At 37.8% G+C, this 21,472-nt stretch overlaps 2 protein-coding genes across 3 annotated transcripts; one reads left to right on the forward strand and one right to left on the reverse strand.

Moving 5' to 3' along the window:
- Window positions 1-8,502: 8,502 nt before the first annotated feature.
- Window positions 8,503-16,699, reverse strand: LOC108904620 (transcription elongation factor SPT5). The gene is made up of 16 exons (XM_018707251.1): window positions 16,567-16,699; window positions 16,256-16,487; window positions 15,892-16,200; window positions 15,377-15,514; window positions 15,029-15,318; window positions 14,814-14,974; window positions 14,420-14,764; window positions 14,225-14,360; window positions 13,823-14,068; window positions 13,598-13,760; window positions 11,612-11,796; window positions 11,328-11,555; window positions 10,858-11,097; window positions 10,522-10,796; window positions 8,861-9,031; window positions 8,503-8,801 (listed from the first exon to the last, which is right to left on the reverse strand). The coding sequence occupies exons 2-16, from the start codon at window positions 16,477-16,479 to the stop codon at window positions 8,664-8,666; spliced, it is 3,249 nt and encodes a 1,082-aa protein (XP_018562767.1). The 5' UTR covers window positions 16,480-16,487; window positions 16,567-16,699; the 3' UTR covers window positions 8,503-8,663.
- Window positions 16,700-17,060: 361 nt separating this feature from the next.
- LOC108904622 (regulator of microtubule dynamics protein 2) lies at window positions 17,061-20,509 on the forward strand. Of its 2 annotated transcripts, none has more exons than XM_018707254.1 (8): window positions 17,061-17,249; window positions 17,304-17,382; window positions 17,433-18,307; window positions 18,360-18,528; window positions 18,585-18,777; window positions 18,828-19,059; window positions 19,122-19,338; window positions 19,394-20,509. In XM_018707254.1, exons 3-8 carry the CDS (start codon window positions 18,108-18,110, stop codon window positions 19,451-19,453), a joined length of 1,071 nt encoding a protein of 356 aa, XP_018562770.1. In that variant the 5' UTR covers window positions 17,061-17,249; window positions 17,304-17,382; window positions 17,433-18,107; the 3' UTR covers window positions 19,454-20,509. The 2 variants fall into 2 exon arrangements, with proteins under 2 accessions (XP_018562770.1, XP_018562771.1); XM_018707255.1 differs by having other exon boundaries at window positions 17,433-18,298.
- The last annotated feature ends 963 nt before the right edge of the window (window positions 20,510-21,472 follow it).

Genomic DNA, 21,472 nt, shown 5'->3' on the forward strand with positions numbered 1-21,472 from the left:
ACACTTGTAGCATGTCCACATATTCATCATTAGTAAAATTTGGCATAATTCTTGTTAATTTACACCCAAAAAGTATTTAGCTGATAACAGTGACAACTTACAGAAGAGTTAATTGTGACAACTGGCATGACAGCAGCACACTTAGTTTTTCTTTGATTGATTGCAATCATATACGGTGTGAGGTGAATGGTAATACATTTTATTTTTTTATTAATAAACGAAAAGTTTTAAAGGAAAATTGCTAGAGAGATAAAAGTTTCTAAAAGAACCAGTTTATCTAATGCGTATTTTTGGATATCGAGTTTTTACGAAATATAAAAGTTATGGCAAAAAATGGCTTGAGGGGTGGTTATTTCAACCCCTTTCGAGGGGTTAAAATTTTCGAAAAATAGTTGAAAACTCGCATCTGTATTAGTAAACAACCTGTAAAAAATTTGTTATTTGTACCTCGTTCGGTTTTCAAATTACAGCCAATTTTCATAATTTTTTTGGAAACTTTGATGGCCCATATCTCTTCAGGGGTGAACATTTTACTAAGGCGATTTTTTGCAGATCGTGTTCTTTTGAAATGTAGATTCACTGGTATCATTTATGCTACTCCATTCAAAAACACCCTGTATAAGGCGTTAACATTGTAAACTATTCAACTTATCGATTCCAGACTTCGTGTAAATTATTAGACATAATAAACTTCTTCTGTTTATAACTTTTGATCAATATTTTTTGACGCTCGAGGGCTAGTTTTGTAGGTATTTTGAAGACGAAAAAGAAAGTGTTTTAATGGTTTCTCGTGGAAATGAACGGAAAAAAGTTATAAGCTAAAAACGTGAATTTACGTAAAAATTATACAATTAACCACCCTGTAAAAAATCTTCCCCCCATTTTTATGACTGTGGAAACTAATATGTTATTGTACATAATATTTAGCATCTATAGTGATAAATTCAATATTTCCTGGCCTATGGATTAAAGTCATAGTTTTCGATTGAAGACCTACCTAAATAACTTTATAAAAATAAATATTTAGGATTTTTAGCTAAAAAATAGGAAAAAAATGGCAAACACAATCTCCATCCCATATTGATCAGGAGCAGGCAGTCCTGCTAATCCCCCCACCCCCACTGACGTCCTGTGCACACTTTTCTGTCGCTCGCAGTGGTCCTTGCCAGAACTAGACAAGGACGTCACGACGAAGGATCTTATCGATCTTGCTCCAAAGCCTGACCTGGGAAATCGTCGCTCTATCATCATTCCGAATAGTGTGCTGTGACGGGACGGTCGTGGGTGGAAAATGTGGCAAAAAATCAAACTATTATGTAACTTGAACGTTTCGAAGCTCTGGAGGAAAGGTGGGGCAGTTTAATGGTAAATATTGGGAGTACTGATTTTACCCGGTTTTTAGATAATGTCGGAGATGTGAAATTTTCAATAATTTCTTTTCAATTTTNGAAAACATAAACAGCAGACTCAACAATAAAAAGACTGCACAAAGTTAAAATTTTATATTTTTTAAAAACATCTCTACATGAATCCAGGAAATGTATATTTGCAATCAACCTCAGAATACGCTTCTTCCGTTTATAACTTTTGATCTAATCAATATTTTTTGACGCTCGAGGGCTAGTTTTGTAGGTCTTTTGAAGACGAAAAAAAAAGTGCTTTAATGGTTTCTCGTGGAAATGAACGGAAAAAAGTTATAAGCTAAAAACGTGAATTTACGTAAAAATTATACAATTAACCACCCTGTAGAAAATCTTCCCTCCATTTTTATGACTGTGGAAACTAATATGTTATTGTACATAATATTTAGCATCTATAGTGATAAATTCAATATTTCCTGGCCTATGGATTAAAGTCATAGTTTTCGATTGAAGACCTACCTAAATAACTTTATAAAAAAAAAATCTTTAGGATTTTTAGCTAAAAAAAAATAGGGAGAAAATGGCAAACATAATCTCCATCCCATATTGATCAGGAGCAGGCAGTCCTGCTAATCCCCCCACCCCCACTGACGTCCTGTGCACACTTTTCTGTCGCTCGCAGTGGTCCTTGCCAGAACTAGACAAGGACGTCACGACGAAGGATCTTATCGATCTTGCTCCAAAGCCTGACCTGGGAAATCGTCGCTCTATCATCATTCCGAATAGTGTGCTGTGACGGGACGGTCGTGGGTGGAAAATGTGGCAAAAAATCAAACTATTATGTAACTTGAACGTTTCGAAGCTCTGGAGGAAAGGTGGGGCAGTTTAATGGTAAATATTGGGAGTACTGATTTTACCCGGTTTTTAGATAATGTCGGAGATGTGAAATTTTCAATAATTTATTTTAAATTTTTCTATATGCGATTAACCATACATTTTTAATTTACAGAAGAGTCGTACTCAATTCAAATTAATTGTATTTTTTAAGCTAATGGTTTTGTATCGACATAAAACAATGTGACGCTACCTATCATTTTTTTTGTTAGTAAATATAGGAAATGGTTTTTAGACAACAGCTTTTTGTAGCCTTACCTACTTCAATTTTTGTATACACTACTCGAAAAAATTAAAGGATCAAAAAATTTTCATGAATTTTTTAGTGATTTTCGAAAGCACGTATCTCGGTGAAAAATGGTCGTATCAAGATATAAAAAAAAATCTCTAGTTTCAAGATCTTCAGGCAATTTTTTTTTAAGTTACGGTTATCGAGCAATCAAACGAAATACCTTGATAGAAAATTTTCCAACATTTTTTTTAGGACTATTCATAAACTTTTTTCAAACTCGATCAATACAGAGGTCAGTCGGCCTATTTATTCGGCTTAAATTTGATTTTTGAAAGCTCTCTGTGCGACTATTGGTTGCCGAGATATGGCTGAAAGAAAAATAACACTTTTGTCTTTAATCATCGATATCTCTGCAAAAAAATTATTTTAGTTTGAATATTTCTTATTAATTTTAAACTATATCTAATGCACAATTGTGAGAAAAAATCTTTGTCGAAAACCGTTATCAAAAGTCGACATTTTCAAACAAAGTGAATCTTTTTTGTTCTAGGACATAAGACAAATGTCAAAATAATTTGTCATTTTCTTGAAACTTATGATTTTATTAATTAAAAGTAATATAACATTTCAATACAAAACAGTAACTATTATAAACAGGACGATTACAATTTATTTTGCACTACAATTGAAGTGCCGATATTGCAATGAGTTAAATTTATGCCAAACTGATCTAGACATTAAACTTTATTTAATATCCATTTTGTTTAATAATAGTAAATTGGAATACTCCATATTTTATAACAAATTATGAGTTATGAGATGAGTCTTAGATTTAAAACTACGTATTTGACAAGTTTGACAATTTAATTGCCATCCGCATACTCTGACATGTCAAAGCCAACCACGATTAAATCTGTGTTTCAATTAAATAAAATGTCTCAAATTAAATGGTATTTAAACGGGTTTATCTCAAAAAATATCTATTTTATGGATATTCAACAAGTATACCTTTTTTACGTAAAATATCATAAATTTTTATAAAATGATGGAAAATATTGTTTGCATCTCGAAGCGAAATGCTTTTGCGGTCTCGAATGAATATATTTGTATATGAGCTTCGCAAATCTAACGTAAAATATTTATAAATAGAAATATGTTAATACGTGGTATAAGATCGCGATAGAAGGTCTAAGATCAAAACATGTTGTTATTGCTATCAATTGCGTTGTTTGTTCTCGAAATAGCCTTCTTGTTATAATAAATTGTTGTAAACACAATATGTGTCACATCTCTACCCACCAATTACACAAAATTTTCAGGAAACATTAAGCTGTATTACAATTTTTTTATTTTGTATCAGCATCATACTCCCTTTTATCATTAACATGCCTCACGCCTCATCGCGAGCTGTCACGTTTATTAAACAAATTTAGGGCCGATTTTACACAGCACACTATTCTGAATGGTTAGCCCAAACATTATATTGTACAAGATATCCCGACCAGAACTATCACGCTCTCATTTCACTTAAAGTTCGCAATAGTAAGTCCAAAAAAAAATAAATATGTCCGGCTTATATTAGAAATATATGCTGTACATAAGGGCTAACACGGATTCTTACCCTTGCAAACCAAAAAAAAAGTGAGAGTACTTCTGATTGGGTTATCTTCTAAGGATATGTTGTCCAGACAGAGCACTAAGTTTTCTTATTAAAATATATCAGTACAGTGCTCCCTCTGGTGTCAACAAATGCACAACTCGATGTACAAACTAGTTTTTAAGGCATTTAAAGTGGAGCAAAACTGCAAATCTATTTTTTATCTACCCACATCTCGAATTTAACATGTTACTAATCACCTTCTGCCATGTTTTAGGATCGTTGTACCTGGCAAAGTTGGGTAACCAAACTAGAAATTTTCAGAACCCCCTAGGGAACGCGCCCTCCGTCTTCAGCGAGGAGTACAAAAAGGAGGAGAGCGACCTGGCCGAGAACGACTTCATCAAAGCCCTATGCGCCAAGATCCAGGGCGAGAAACCGGCGGAGTGCCACAAAAACAGTAGCCCACGGCTCGGCGCCCCCCTAGGACTGTCCGTACTGATAGGAATGGTCACTTGTTATACTTACTAGATTTCCTTAGGTAGGAAACTAAGTCCACTGTACCATTTCCCCCCTGGTCCCCCAAAACAAAGGTTGTAGTCAAAGCAGGACGGCGTTCAAAGGGTCGCAGAACGGACACTCGGAGTTGAAATTAACGAAAGGTAAACGGGAAACGTTTTATAAGGTCATCTGGTGTAAAAAAAAACTAACATGGTGCGATTTTCGTTGAATTTTTAATAAAACCGTATCCTCTTAAGTCGCGGATTTTGCGGGTTAAGAGGAACGGGCTTTCTTTAAATTATTTTCTGGGCCCTATCTCCTTAAGCCGCCCAAATCGAGCATTAAGAGGAATGGGCTTTAAATAGAGAGCTTTGAAAAATATTTTTTTTTCTTTTATTTTTAAGATACAGACCGTCACAGATAATTTTTTATAATCAAATTGTGGTCATATCTTTTCCAAAACACAAAGTAAAACAATAAAATGCGGTGCAGTTGGAGATATTAAATAGATGAGAGTTATTATTTTTTGATCATTTGCAAGACGTCGTTATTTATAACATATCTGCACATTTCAATATTTTTCAATGTTTTCTGGAAAAGATGAGTCTAAAATTTAATTTTAAAAAATCATCTTTAACGCTCCGTACCTCAAAAACAAACGACGATAGGTTAATAGCCCACAGGAAAAATAATCGTCTTTATTTTTTATGTTCTATCATCTCCTGAGTTTATGGTCATCTCCCGCGTAAAGTATTCTGTGGGCCTTTGAACAGGCCGCCGCGTCGACATGTTGTTTCGTCATTAAGTCTGTAAATATTAATGTAACAAGAAAATTTTTGATGTGATAGACCATAATCAAAAATTTTCGTCTTGGAAGCATTTTTGAAATTGGCCCATATGTTTATAAATATATAAATGTAGTGAAGAAATGGCGGATCACACCCTAGAATTTCCCAAAGAGTAGATGTGCCCCTTAACAGTACCGGTATTTTGGAGTGATTCGGCGATACAAAACTTTTTTTGTCTAAAAAAACCATTTGATTTACAAATTCAAAATTTGGTGAACGTCCATAAGTCCGTAGTCCGAGAACTATATTTCCATGGCACCTAACAAGGTATTAGACTGAGAGAAAACTATCTTTTCACTAGTTATTGCAAAGCACGCAGAAATAGGACTCTATATACATCAATTCTAACCTCAACATGTTGGTGCTAGCAGTAGGGTGTGATCAGGGCCGTACCGGTAGAATCTATTGTTAAAACAGTGTATTGCTCTTGAGATTACTTATCTGTAAGCCAAAGTGTTACAAATATTATATTTAAAAATATTTACTTCTGGCGCCACGACTTGTCGCGACTTGCCGCGACAGGGCGCGTCGCGGAGGATTGTTGCTCTGTAAATGCCAAAACGGTGACGATTGTTTAATTTTTATACCGCGTACGGGACCGGCGCGCCCATCTAGACAACATCTCTTGGCATATCGGTCGGGGAGGGTACGATTGGTGAGATAACGCGCTTTGTCGTAATTTATCTGGTAAATAATGATGAAAGTATCGGGGAAAAGGGGAAAGGCAAGAAAAACGTGGATGCTGCCTATAGATGAGGAGCTGACAACGCTTCTACTTCAATAATACAGAAATTAGATATATTCATAGCAAATTCAAGAACAGAAAACGCAGGTGATATAAGAAGTAAGCAAATACGTAATTAATGGCAGTAATCTTAAATTTTATGCACTTATATCTATCACTGATCATAAAAATTGTTACTGGCAGAACCCATTGTTTCTAAAATTTTATTTTCATATATATTGAATTTAGACACTCTTATCCGCAAGTTGTCAGCTCTTAAGTTTGTTAGATAGGGAAGAAGAGAGGTTTTCGATGACCTTCATCTGGATTGAGGTTAGGTATCGGGGTATGGCGCCTGCGGTACCCTCTTCGCACACGAGAGGCCGCCACCGACCAATTAAACCTTACTTTCGCTTTTTGATATAAGACTGTTAGAGCTCGGTCCGCGTATCCAAAACGCGGGAATTCGCCGAATTTTCGAAATTAGACGGCGGCCGGCCCCCTACGAGGGTAGAAATTGCAGAACACCTAAATACCTGTAAATATCTTTAAATGTGTGTTCAGTATGTGAGATAAAAGAAAGTTTTTATTGAATAAAACGAATTTGTCCGAAACATCGATTATTTTTATGTCTCTTCCCCTAAACGAAGACAGAATCATGGCGTCCAAATGTCCTTTTACTGATTTAGGTGTTCTTCTGCTAGCCGATTTGTCCTGTCTCTTTCTCTCTCTCTCTCTGATAACTCTAAGTAATACAGAAGTGTCCGACATATACCTGCGTGTAAAAATTTTGGGATTCCTTTCGTAAGTTGACGTATATGTGATACTTTCTATGTAAAAAAAAAATGAATACAATGTGATCTTGCAGTTGTGAAGTAAATTTAGTGTTAAATGAAAATGTTTATTGTTGATTTTGTCCGAGAGATGGATTATTTTGTTAAATGTATTTAATATTTGACTGATGAAAACTGTTTCTCGTTTGATTTGCGATTATTAGGTAGAAAAGATCAATGTTGATACTCCGCTTTTTGTGTAAGTTTACGAATATATAAAATCGACAACCTATAACTACATACCTACCTAATTATTTACCATTATTATTAGTCCTAGGATAGCGTAGAGTAGGAGTTTTATCCTTAACCATAAACATATGGTGTTGATTAGATGTTGATAGTGCAAACTATGATGAGACTTAACAATTTTTATATGTATGTATATAAACTATCTCAGACCTATGTTATGAATAAAAGGCTTTAAAAAGGTTATCTTTTCGTTTGTCGGGTAGTTGTAAGAGTCTGTTGGGAATTATTTTCCTTCAAATAAATCCATTGTTTGACATAACGTTTCATTTTTTGTTACCTAAGGCGTACCGATAGTTTTTGTACAGTAATATATAACTCGTATAATAAAATGTGAATGAACTGTTGAGAGAGCGTTTTAATAAGACCCCACTGAAAAAATCTACAAAACCGGAAGCATTCCCGCAAAGTTGTAAGATCAAGGTCAACAATTTGCTTTTGAAGATAATACATACACTTTATCCCCAGACTCAAAAAGAGCGAGGAATATTAAGTTCAAATAAGTGGTTGTTATTTTCAAGGTCATATGAAAGTCAAACCCCAATCTCGAACTTCTTAGTTTGGTGTCTCATCAAGACAACTAGATGTTGGGAAAACGACCTCTACAAAAGTTGCTTGGATGATACAGTCAAGGTTATTTCAAGGTAAACACTTCTTAATACCGTGGGACGGATGTCACAAGTCCCCTTTCACCATTTCCAACGTATTCTGAGGTAGCAGGATTTGAAACATATGCTGAGAGTACGTAGGTCCAAATTTACGTATAAGAAGTAGAAGAAGATTGCCATTTTTATGTCCTTGAAATCATAGAAACCAGATGTCATGGATACAAAAACCGTCTTAGAGCTGATTCTAGAGATTTCTATCAAAATGACCTTCAAAGTCAGATCCAAGGTCACCAAGTGGTAGTCTCCGATGACCCAAACAACTTTCATAGAAGTCATTTTCCCGATATCTCTCTATCCTGAGGAGAAGCGACGTGAGAAGTTCCAGAGGACGATTTGACCTTCAGATGACCTTGAATGTGAAACAATAACTCAAATGCGAACGTAAAAGTTCCCGATCTCAGAATCCGGGGTTAGAAATTGCTTTATAATAAAAAAAACAAGAGTTGACCTTTAAATAACCTTGAATGTGAACTTAAGAAATAAATCAACCCCCAAGAAATGTATGGATATGGTGATCTAGTCTCGCACATCGATTCTTTTCCCTGTGGAGTTGTTTTTACCACAAATTGTTTTTAAAGGAATTAACGAAACAACAAAATATCTGTTTTCTTTTATTCTTAGCCATAAGAACATCATAGCATATTTACGATTCCGCTAATGAAGGAAGTAATCAAAGCCTTTGCAAGACTCAATGAAAGGAACATAGTGATATCCCACTATATAAAACGATAAAAAAAAAAATTGAACCACAAACCATTCCTAGTGATCCACCTTCCTCATCTTGCACAAATTTTGCAACGGCAACATCGTTATGTCATCCTTGATTTTCACGACCCCCTCGTGAACGTCTATCGAGAGTAGTTCTCCCGTCTGCTCCCTCTCCTCGCCTATTATAACCTAAAAATTCGATATCGTTCGTGAAATCCGCCAATCCCTACGACCCGACTGTTTCCTACCTTAAACTGATCCCCCCTCTGCGGTCTGACGGGATCCAGGTGATCGGACATGATATTGACCACTCTGTCCTCTTCGGGCAGGAAGACGGAGCACATGGCGCCCGAGATGCTCCTGATGATGCCCGTCTGGCCCACCAAGCCCACGTCGTCGTGGCTGTCTCGGATGCGCACCTGAAGCAGTAGATTTTTATAGTCGACTCTGCTCTTTTGCCAAGAAAGAGAACTATTATAAATGTTGACCCGTAACAAATAATTGTGACGGATAACACTTGTTAGTGCTTATTTTGCCGCTAACTATACTCATATCTATCATTTCTATTATTATCTGCGTCGGTAGAGTTATGCAGCACCCTGTATGTTAGTTGGTACATTTGAACTACTGGTCATACCTGTAGTTGATACATTTGAACTAGTTTATGTCGTTTTTCAATCATTTTTGAAGAATATAATTAAAAATATTTCACGTCTTTGTACAACTGGATTATGTACCTTTTCGAAAAATAAAACAAAAAAAATTCATATCTGAATTTGTACAACTGGAAATTATGCACTTATTCATAATTTTGTTTAGACCAATCTGACAATATTTAACAATGCAAATGCAATACTAGGGTAATTCCTGTAGATGGTACATTTGACCTACTTTATATTAATTACTTCCATTTCAACAATTTTTGAAGAATTAAATGAAGAAAATTCGTAACTAAATTTATACAACTGAATTATATACTTTTTCGAGGAATAAAATAAAAAAAAAATTTCACATGAATTTGTACAGCTAGAAATTTATTCACTTTTTCATACTTTGTCACTTCTATCTGATCCGATATTCAACGACAAAGTAAATTCAACACTGCTTGTTTCTGTAGTTGGTACATTTGACCTACTTTATATTAATTAGTTCATTTTCAACAATTTTTGAGGAATTAAATAAAAAAAAAATTCACATTTGTACTACTAGAAATGTATTCCCTTTTTCGTACTTTGTGACTTCAAACTGATCCGATATTCAACGACAAAACAAATGCAACATTTTGCTCGTTTCTGTAGTTGGTACATTTGACCTACTTTATATTAATTAGTTCCTTTTCAACTATTTTTGAGGAATTAAATGGAAAAAATTCGTAACTAAATTTATACAACTGAATTATATACTTTTTCGAGGAATTAAATGCAAAACAAAAAAGTTTCACATATGAATTAGTGCAACTAAAATGTATTAATTTTTTCATATGTTGTGACTTCTAACTGATCCGATATTCAACGATAAAAGAAATACAACACTGTTTGTTTCTGTAGTTGGTACAATTGACCTACTTTATATTAATTAGTTCCTTTTCAACAATTTTTGAGGAATGAAATGAAAAAAATTCGTAACTAAATTTATACAACTGAATTATATACTTTTTCAAGGAATAAAATGGAAAAAAATTTTCACATACGAATTTGTACAACTAGAAATGTTTTCACTTTTTCATACTTTGTGACTTCTAACTGATCCAATATTCAACGGTAAAACAAATGCTCGTTTCTGTAGTTGGTACATTTGAACTACTTTATATTCCATATCAGCAGTTTTTGAGGAATAAAATGGAAAAAACTGACATAATATCAAACGATAACGACTGAAAAGTAACGACTAACAAAAAAAAAAGATCTACCTCGATATCAACGGTATGCCAGTCGGTCATCGGCAACACGTCCAAATTGGCGCCGGGAGTCTGTGGGTTGTACGGCATGTTGGGGCTGTACCCGGAGCTGGGCGTGTTGTACGGGTTATTACTGGAGGGCGACTGCCCATACCCCGTGGCAGGACTAGGCGTTGAAACGACGCTCTGGTACCCAGGACTGGCCTGGTAGGGACTGTAGGTCGTGTCGTACATCGTTCCGGGAGTCTGAGGGGTGTACGGGCCGTTCATCTGGAAACCGGGAGTACCTGAAACGTTCGGAAGCATAAAAATAACACATTTTTTGTACCAAAGTCGAAGTTAACTTACTTGGATTGTAACCGGGCGACGGGTAGGTGTTGGAAACGGCGGGATCCCACTCGGAACTGGCGTTGGGGGTCCTGGAGCCGTCGTGGATGGGCGTCATTGAACCGTAATGCAAAGGAGTACGCGAGCCGGAATCGCACATGGGCGTTTTGTTTCCGGTGTCTCGGTACAGGGGTGTTTGGTTGCCCGCGTACGCCGGGGTCCTTCCGTAACTGGAGGCGCTTCCGTCCTTCGCGGGAGTGCCTGTGGACATAAAAAGGATTAAACAATGTTCCCGACACTTTTACATTACACAAAAAAATTTCTGGGGTTTTGAAATTACTTCTGTTGTAACATAACCTCAAATATAGCGAAAAATTGTATTTACCGGAAACGTACACTGTTATTTAACAATATTAGACGTAATTGCAGGTTGGAATACTTATCGAAGGACACCCAATAAAATACGTACATTATTATTATTAAAGACTTACCAACATCCGCGATATGGTTGCGGTCCACCGATATCGTCTGACACGACGTGTGAAGCTCTATCCTGGCGGTGGACTGCGTGGCGTCCTTCACGATACCAATATTGCCCTTGTACGGGCCTCGGGTGATCTTGATGGTGGTGCCGATGATGTCCCTGTCACGGGCGACCCTTCCCCGGCCTGCCCCGCCCCCTCTTCCTCCACCACCGCCGCCTCCAAAGCCGCCGACAACTGAAAACGAGAAGTTATGACTCCTAAACCCTTGCGTGCGAAATTTTTCATTCTACCTCCACCACCGCCACTGGACGGGTGCATCGGCGACGCCCTCCTGGGCGACATGAACTCCATCCCGGTGGATATGTCGGCGCTGGGGACGGTCTTGTTCCCGCCCGCCAGCTGCAGGTGTTTGGTTTTGCAGACGAAGATGCCGCCGTTTTGCAGGAATTCGACCGAATGCAGAAACGCAAAATTCCTAAAGCATAGAAAAAAGTTACATTCTCTATTTTAATATCCAAAGCATAAATTTTTTATCTTAAATTTTTCGTAATTTACATTTTTCGACGGGTACGGAAGTTAACTATTTTAAGAAAATACTAAGTTTTGGAACTGAGTTAATAATTCAGACAGGAACGACATACTAATGTATATTTAAGAAATTAGACGGGACTTACTAGATGACGTTTGACATGTCATATTTGAGGTTAAGAAATTATATGGGACCTACTAAATGATGTTTGACATAGTTCGTAATTGAGGTTAGGAAATTGGACGGGACCTACTAAATTACATTTGACTATTTTGAAATTGCGATTAGGAAATCGGATAGAAAAAAAAATTAGCTCAGTATATGACAGTTTTTAGGTTCGAATTCTTGATACATGCACCGATTGACGTGAAATTTTAACAGTAGTAGAAAGTAGAAAATTGCTCAAAAAACAAAAGTTACATAGTGCTTTTGCCCAGGGGATGAATGCCACCTCTTTTCCTGAGGGGTGGCAATGAAGGCACCCATTTTAATCGCAAAAATCAATAGAGGGATGAATTCAAAGCAAAAAGTGCTCTATAACGTTTTTTACAAAAATTAATATTTTCCCGAGTTATTTGCCATTGAATATGTTGATTTTTCATCTAAAAGTGCATGTTTTTGAACCATTTTTGATAAATAACTCGAAAACCTTGCATGTTATCGAAAAACCCATATCAAGCAGAAATAAAGCTTTTGAAATAACGAATCGATTCATTTTTTGTTGATTACCGTAGATGTAATAATAACCGAGTTATCACTCTCTAAAGGTGATTGTTTATTTTTCGGAAAGTAAAACCAAACCTTTTACCGTAAAATAATGGCAAAAGAACTAATTTTTCGAAGAAAATGAATATAACCTTTTTTAAAGTGCTTGGAAAAGACCTTTAAAATGCTTTTTGAAAAAATTTCGTAGCTCAAAAACTCGCGGAGTTACGATGGAAAAAATATGATCATCTCATTTTTTCGGAGAACAAATCAACAATAAAATCTATGGCTGAACCATAAAAATAGAAACTAATCGTAATCCATGTACAGTTGACTTTATTTAGGTACTAATAATAGGCTCTGCAATTTTGACCGGTTTAGAATGCCTAAATTTAAAAAAAACTGAAATAATGAAAATATTTTTTTTTAATTTAAAAAAAAAATTACCTTTTTTTCGAAATAACTCAAAAACTAAACAAGATACGTGAAAAATGCAAGAGTTAAAAATTAAAGGTCTTTTTTTATAATATTTTTGCTCTCTTTCAATTTTTCTGTAGAGCAAAAATTAACCAAGACATTACGTTTTTTAGCTTGCATTTGCGTGCAAGGACCACCTTCTTTGAGCCCTTAAAACTTAAAAATCTCGAAAACGAAGAGTTCAAGACCCTTCAACTATAAAGGTTGATTTGTAGCTCTTGCAATTCCCTGCAAATTGCTTTTTGGAGCGATGAAAAATATTAAAAATTAAAAAGTTATTGTGAAAAAACTAATTATATTCAGTGAAAATTGTCAGATCGTGTAAATGTCTTAATTTCCGATAGTTTCCGAGAGACACTAAGCACACATTATGGATACGTAACTTTTGTAAAGGAGGGTGAAATGAGCTTACTAGCCAATTTTCATGAAAATCGGTGCGTGTGTCAATAATTCGGAGGTAATACCCATTTTTACCGTTGTATACTGGACTAACTACTAAATAATACTAAACAGATTTAACAATGCTACAATATTCATTTCTAGTACATTAAATAACGTTACTAACCTGTACAGGTGCTTGATCTCCCCGGAGAACCCGGAATGCGGCCCGTCTATGACCTTCACCATGTCCCTGCGGTGCAGGTTGTTCCTGTACGAATCCAGGGCCGCCGTGTACCTGTTGAGCCTCCTTTTCTGCAAGGAGCCCGGCCGGCACTCCACCACTTTCCCTAAAACAGCAAAAAAAAAATAGCCTCAGGGTCCGGCGTTACGCGTAAAAACGCGAACTAACCGTGCATGTTGAGAACGTGGAAGTTCTCCCTCTCCAATCGTACTATAACGCCGACCGTCTCCGCGTCCAGGTTGACCAGATCGCCCCACTCGAACTTGCCGAGGGAATCCACCCCGCTGGCCATGTCCGTGCAAAGCTGGAGGTCTTTGGGGAGGATCTCCATCTCGTGCATGGTGAGGTCGGAGATCAGCACCACCCTGTTGTTCTCCACCCTCACCACCAGACCGGTGTCGCCCTCGTACCGCCCTGAAAGGTAATATTTATCGATGTGAGTGAAACGATTCGACGAAACGCTGATTTTTTAAACTTTAAATCGCTTGATTTGATGAAAACTCCAAATTAAACCAAATTTAACTACATCCCGGCAAAAATTGGTATCTGTCGTAACATTGCGACACTCACCCGCCAGGACTTTGACGTGATCCCCCATCTTGAAGTACTTCTTCAGCTCGTTAGCTTGAAACACCAGGGCGTCCTTCAAATCCTCGTGCTTGGGCATGATCGTGATCATAGACCCGTCGATACTGATGATTTTACCCTAGAATGACAACGAAACTAATTTCCGTGCAACACTCGCCTTGTCCCGCAACCACCCACCTGCAAATTAATCAATTCTCCCTCGCAAACTTCGACGTTGTCCCCGGCACTGAACGAATGGGTCACGGCCTTGTCCTCCTTCTCCGTGGGCAGCTCGAGGTCGATACCCTCGGGTTGCTCCTCGAAACGTTCCAATTCCGCCAACGTGGGCTTGACGCCGTCGATTATGACGGCGCTGAGCGTGAAATTCTTGTAGAGAAAGCCTTTGCGGGAGTACCTGTTCCCCTCGAAGATGAGGAAGTCACCGTCGGAGGTCACCTCGCCCCCGATCGCCCTGATAGCCTCGGGATCGAACGGTTTGCTGGGCGGGCGACGTTTTTTCTTACGTTTCTCCGCTTCCGACTCCTACGAGAAGACCGCTTTACACGTTTTCCTGTAGAATTTCAGTACTTACCGACTGGGCGGTCCTCAAGGCCCCCCTCAACCTCGTATAGTCGATCCTCGGCAACAGTTTAAGGTGCACCTGGTTCTGCGCCATGTCAAAATAGTCCACCTGAGCGATGTCGTCCTTGTAGAGGCCCCTCTTCAGCCTCACCCACTGCTTCGACTTCAAACCTGAAACAACACCCGTTGGAGGAAAATTTTTCGACCCCCGAACCCGCCACTAACCGGTTTGTTCCTTGACGACGCGCAGCACGTCCGTCATCTCCTTTATCGGCACCATCTGCTGCTTCCAGATGCCCATCCTGAGGTTGCCGACGTTCTCTATGGCGGTCTTCACGTGGGGCTGCTTGTACGCCTCGATGTAGATGTAACCTTTGACGCCCTCGGGCGCCACCACCGATTTGATCTGCAGCGGCTCGGCGGTGTTCTGGTACGCCAGGAACTTCCTCATAAGCAGCAGGCAGGTGGATTTTTCCTCGCCGATGCGACACTTCACCATCCACAGATTCGGGTCTCTGCAACGGCCGGTGTTAGGGTCGTTGGCGAAGGGTTCCGTTAACGTTTAAAACTTACTTGACGCCCGGCAGGAGCGTTTGTTGCGTGATCTCGTCTGACATCTCCTCGCCGCCATCCCCGAAGTGTTTGATGACGGCGCTGTCGTCGGCGTACTTTTTGCGGAGGTACTCCTCTATCTCGTGTTCCTTCTGGGCGCTGCACGAGAAAAACGGTCATTTCTTATTATGTTCGTTGAAAATTAGCTCCTAGAATTATCGCACCGCTAAAAATGGATCTCATTTTTTTCCTGGCTATGTATTAATACAACTTACGATGACAAATTGCTATAATCCTGCCCACACAGCAAAACTTTTTGAAAAACTTACCCTCACCAATATTTGCTATTAATACGAGAATTCCTACAAAATAAATGTGTTACTCCCATATTTAAAACGCATATCCCTTAATTCCTTTTTAATCACCAAAGTATTAACCCCATTACTACTAAGACATATTTTAAATTCGTTACAAATCATAAATTTCACACAAAATAACATTAAAACTGATCAGCGGTAAAATAAAATTGTACTCACTCCCAAAGGTTCGTCCCTCTACGTCTCCCTTCGATCTCCCTAGCCGTAGGTCCAAACTCGTCCACCTCGTTCGCCACGATGCCCATCTCCTGTGCCCCTTCCTCCCACTCGTCTTCATCCTCGACTTCATCGTCCACCTCGGCTTCGTCAATGATAAACCCATACCGATCCTTTTTCCTACGTTTCTTACCCCTTGCGTCGTCACTTTCATCCTCCTCACTGTCGTACTCGTCAGACCTCAAACTTTCACCGTCTGGTTCCTCTTCGTCGGCCACTTCTTCCGCACCAGATGCTTCCCTCGCTTCAGACCTGAAAGCGATATACTATCAAGTATGAATTTGCTTCGGGACTTAGTTTTACTCACCCAGAACGGCTGCCAGATTTAGATCTTGACCTAGATCTGGACTTAGACCTGGATGGAGACCGAGAACGCGATCGAGATGGGGTCCTGGATCTACTCTTTGATGGGGATCTGGATGGGGACCTAGACTGGCTCCTGGCGCTGCCCCTGGAACTCCTGGAGCGCACGGAGCCCGCTTCAGAGGCATTTTCGTTGTCGGAGAAGTTGCTAGCCTCCGAATCCGACATATTTTCGCCTAAAAGTACAGTTACGGTTGTGAATAACTAAGGTTAAAGTATGTCTCGGCAGAACGACTGTGTGAACGCTTTACTTACTTTGTTATTAATTAAAACATGAAGGAGCTTGTTCCACAAACGTTTTATGATGGTAGTGTTCCTTTAATGATGCTTTGTCCTTAAAAAAAATGGAAATTTTATAACGACCTACAACAACAAACGTCCTCAATACAATCCGCCATACTTGAAACTAACTTCATTTATATCACGCATGGGGCAGGATCAGTTCAGTTAAAAAGTTCAGTAGAAGAAGAAGAAGCTTATAAAACAAAAATTAATGTTCACAATTTATATATTTATTCAATATTAAAATATAAGAACATACTCAGGAATATATTATATAGTGTTGGGTGCTTACAATAGTCTTGTAGTCTTGGTACATCAAGATGTTGAATGTGATCTTAAGGTTCAGTTCACTAATATATATGTTCTTAAGGAATGTGGCTAATCAGGAGCAGCCAACATTGCAAACAAAGATGTCGCTAGGTTTCGCGGAATTTTTAAAATTCCTGAAACATCGCCAATTTTCTAAAATAGATTTGAACTTGAACCGTTCTTGTATTATTATGTATATATGTATGCGCATAGTATATGAAAACAACATCGTTTATAATTAAATTACCTCTAGAAGAATTTGCACGAGCTTTTTATAAATTGAAATGGGTAAAGGCAAGGGAGGAAAGGGCGCTGCTGGTGGTGCTCCACCAGCCCCTGCCGCAGACGTAAGAACTCAGCTTTTAAATGAATAAATTTAGCGTTTATTTAATTAATTTCAGAAAAAAACAACTGGTGGTGTTAAAGGAGTCGATCAAAAGGCTGGTAGTAAAGATACAGCTCCAAAAGGAGGGAAAAAAGGTAAATGTTATGTAAATATCGCCTTAAAATATTATAAACTTCTTTTTTAGGTGGAAAAAAGTGAGATAATGATCCGTGTACCTTCGTTTATTCATATTGATAATATAATATAATGCGTATATTTGTGTATTTATAAGAATTGCGAAATATAAATTTTGTTTTGTTCGACTTTTTTTGGCAAGAAATTGTAAATTTAGGAAATATTTAAGTATGATTGTTGGTGTTTTCTGTTATTAGTGTTATTATTACTTCTATTCCTTAATTATTGATTGTTGCCGGTCAGTCGCATGGTAAGTTCAGAAAAACGTCCTTGTGAATCATTTAAGATTAACTCCAGCCACAAATTACAAATTACATCAAATTACTACTTCAACCATGAAAAAAATTGTGTCAGCTGACTTTGTTTACAGATCTGTAATCTGTAATGGTCCTGCATAGTGATTTGATTACCGATAGATTAGTGATTTTGAAATTTGCTGGTGTCGGCACCGTTGCCACCGTTTAGTAATTGTGTACTGTAGGTCAAAATTCAGTTTATATTTTTTTCTCGAGTAGTTTGTTGTCGAGGAGAATAAGATACCTATAATTAAAGTAATGGAAAATTAATCGTAAAAATCCACAAAAGAAGCCTTAAAAAGTGTAACTGAACATGACAGCGTTATTATAACCTAAACAATAACATAACCTTTGCGAACAGAGAAAGTTTCTCCGATTCGAATACGAAAATGCCGATTTCGAGCAGTTTCCACGCTTTCCTGGGAGCCGCAGTTTTAGGAGTCCTAAGCGCTGCCGGCTTGTACCTTGTGGAACACTACAGGCACGAGAAGTGCAGACATGCAATGGCTAGAGACCTGGCTCGTTTGGATCACGAGCTGTCTCAAGTGAAGAAGGAACTAGACCAGCTCCTGACAAAAAAGAAAGAGAAGTAACTTACTTTAAAAGAATTTTGCTATTTATTTTTTTGTTTCATATTTTAGACCACATAAACCTAGGAAAACACGGCAAGTGAGCAAGGCGAATTCTATTCTATCCACCACTACAGACGATTATCTAAGCGGCAGCAACGTGGACAGCTCCGACTTGGAATTTTACGATCTGAGCGATAACGAAGATGTGCCAAATACTAGCAGTACTATCCTAGAAATTGTGAGTTAATCGAAGTTAAAATAGTTGGGAATTCTCCTATGAATTCTAAATTACAGGTTATCTCTGAAATAGACAGGAAGTTAGATGGTGGTACACTGTCGGAATTGGAGAAAACTCTAGAAAAACTGGAAGATCTGTGCGTAGAATACCCGGAAAACCCAGAACTGCTGTGGCGGATAGGCAAAGCGCATCAGAAAATATCCGATAAGAGCGACGACACCGATTTTATACGGGAACACGTCACCAAAGGTAAACCATCTTTTTTTTTGCCCACGAAACGATACCAGTGTTCTTTTTAGGTATCCAGGCATGCGCTACGGCCTTGGACCTCAAATCGGACGATGCTGAGATCCACAAGTGGTACGCCATACTGATCGGCTCAAGGAGCGATTTCGTCTCCTTGCAGGAGAAGATAAGTGACGGGCATTTGTTTAAGAAACATGTCGACGAGGCGATTGCTTTAAATCCTCAGGATCCCGCTCTCCATCACATGCTCGGCAGGTTCGACTACGAAGTCGCGGGACTGAAATGGTAAGTGTTATACGTTTCGAATGTGTTACGATGGGGCTAAAGCGTTTAAAACTGTGACGCAGGTACGAGAGGAAAGTGGCCGCCGCCCTGTTCGCCGAGCCCCCCAACGCCACGTACGCGGAAGCCCTGTCGCACTTCATGAAGGCGGAGAAACTGGCGCATTTCGAATGGAAGGAGAACAAGCTGATGATCGCCAAGTGTAAGATAACGAGCGGGGACTACCAGGAGGCGGTCGAGTGGCTGGAGCGGGCGAACGGTTGCAAGCAAGGCGACGGCTTGGTAAGTTTCTTTGCTAAATTTTATTACAGCGCTGTTTATATTGGGTCCTTTCCAGGATGATAAGGTGGATTCGGAGGTGAAAGTTCTCTTAGAGAAGTACAACAGTTATAGATAGTTATTAATGGGTGTTATTTATTTTTTTATATCGTTTGTTGTCGGTAGTATTGTTGTGTTTGTCGGTTGGCGCGTATACGTCGCTGGGTTACTTTTTATCTATTGTATTCAATTTGATTTTAGCACGTTTTATATATTTAACACATTAATATTTTAAACTAGTTCAAAAATATGAATTCGTTGTGTCCAGATTCTATTTGTTGCGAATTTTGTCCTGAAATTAGCAAACGAAATTTTTTTAACTGTCCAATTTTTTTAACTGCCTCGTAGCTCGTATTTTCCAAACAAATGAATATTTTCTGAATTTTTGCCGTTGGATACATTCCCGATAACACTTGGGACACTGGAGAATACGGTTACGTTTTATTTGTAGAAGTTAGGAAAGACTGATCCTTTAAAAGTTCAAAGCCAAGTGTTTTACGTAATTCGTGACGTCCTTGATTGGCCGGCACTTCATTCCGTAGGATTATTTTTAGAAGCCGGCACCAATTTTTACAATTGTTATGACATGCAATACTTAAATATGTTGCGAGTCAAGGGGAATTTTACATGCTTCTACCGTGAACAAAGTTCGTTAACTGGAATATCGAATGGCCATTAAATAGTGTCTACTCTTCTTGTTTGTTAATATACACACTGTATATTTGTAGATTTAGTCCGAAAATTGTCTTCAGTGCAATATTTGAACAGTTTGTTGAGAAATTCCAGGACCGGTCTTAAAAAATTTAATTAGAAGAGTTTGTATCAAAAAATTCACCCTGTATACGATTTTCTTTTAATGTAACTAGAAATTTTAAAAGTAGACAAATGGGTAATGAATCTAAATCTGCAAATGACCCTGTATATCAATAAAGAAGAAAAGTAGACACTTTTTAATTTTAATGGCTTAATGACTTCACGGTAGAAGTTTGTAAAAGTCCTCATGACTTACCCTGTACATTTAGTTGGTTACTCCATTGGTTAAATTTATTGAAATAATATTGGAAAAATTAATATACATGATTATAATTATAGTAATAATGCAATAATTGTCCAATAAAGGTTATGGTTATCGAAATGTATTTTGATTCCGTTCCTCTCTTGCCTCTTTCTCACCTTGTGTCTTTCTTGCAATTATAAAGGCCTCAATACTTTTTTTGCAGATTTAATTACAAAAAACTAACATTTAATTCTTTGAGATCGAATTAGAAACAGACCTTTCAAAAGGGACTTTCTATTTAGCAACATTTTGTTACATTTAAAAGTTGCTCTTATTTTCAGTTTTCAAAAGTTCTGTCAACAAATAGGTGATATTAATTACCTAATTTTTACAAATCGTACTCCATTTTTGAAGGTTTGATCTTTCAAGGAAGTTTATTTTGCTATTATGTAAATACGGCGTGATTCACAACTTATCCAAAAAAATTTGGGAATAGATGCGGAATGAGATTAGGAGTCAATATCGTAAAAAATTTTTTTGTAAAATCCTTATAGTTTCCGAGAAAAAAATTATTGAAGTTATAGTACATTCAACCACAGAAGCTGGACAACTGTAGTCTTTAGCGTCATTCGCAATACGGCCTCAGCGACTCCGAATACTGAAATCCGATTTTACAATCGTTGTTGCGATAGTGTTTACAATAGTTTTTCAGTAGTTAGTGTCAAAAATGGCTTGCGTGTATAGCAACTCAGAGTTGACGGATATCGTTTTAATTTATGGTGAAGCAATACAAACCAGATTCGCTCTTAATACTTTTATAATGTTTTATTGTAACGTTTGATGGTAATAGTTTTAATAACTAGGTGGATTTCACAGAGTCTAATGACACTTACGAGTGTACGATAATTTTATAAATATAGAAACCTAAATAAAAAATTTAGATAAATTTGGAACAAATAAATTGAAGACGAATTTTTCGAGACAAAACGTCTGAATCTGGTTCAGGCTGAGGCGTACAGTATTGGGGGTCATGAGGGCTTGCAAAATATATAATAAAATTTCCAGGATTGTATGTAAAAAATTAAGTTGATGATAGATTGA

Source organism: Anoplophora glabripennis, unplaced genomic scaffold (genome assembly GCF_000390285.2).
Source record: "Anoplophora glabripennis isolate ALB-LARVAE unplaced genomic scaffold, Agla_2.0 scaffold294, whole genome shotgun sequence".
Classification (NCBI taxonomy): domain Eukaryota; kingdom Metazoa; phylum Arthropoda; class Insecta; order Coleoptera; family Cerambycidae; genus Anoplophora; species Anoplophora glabripennis.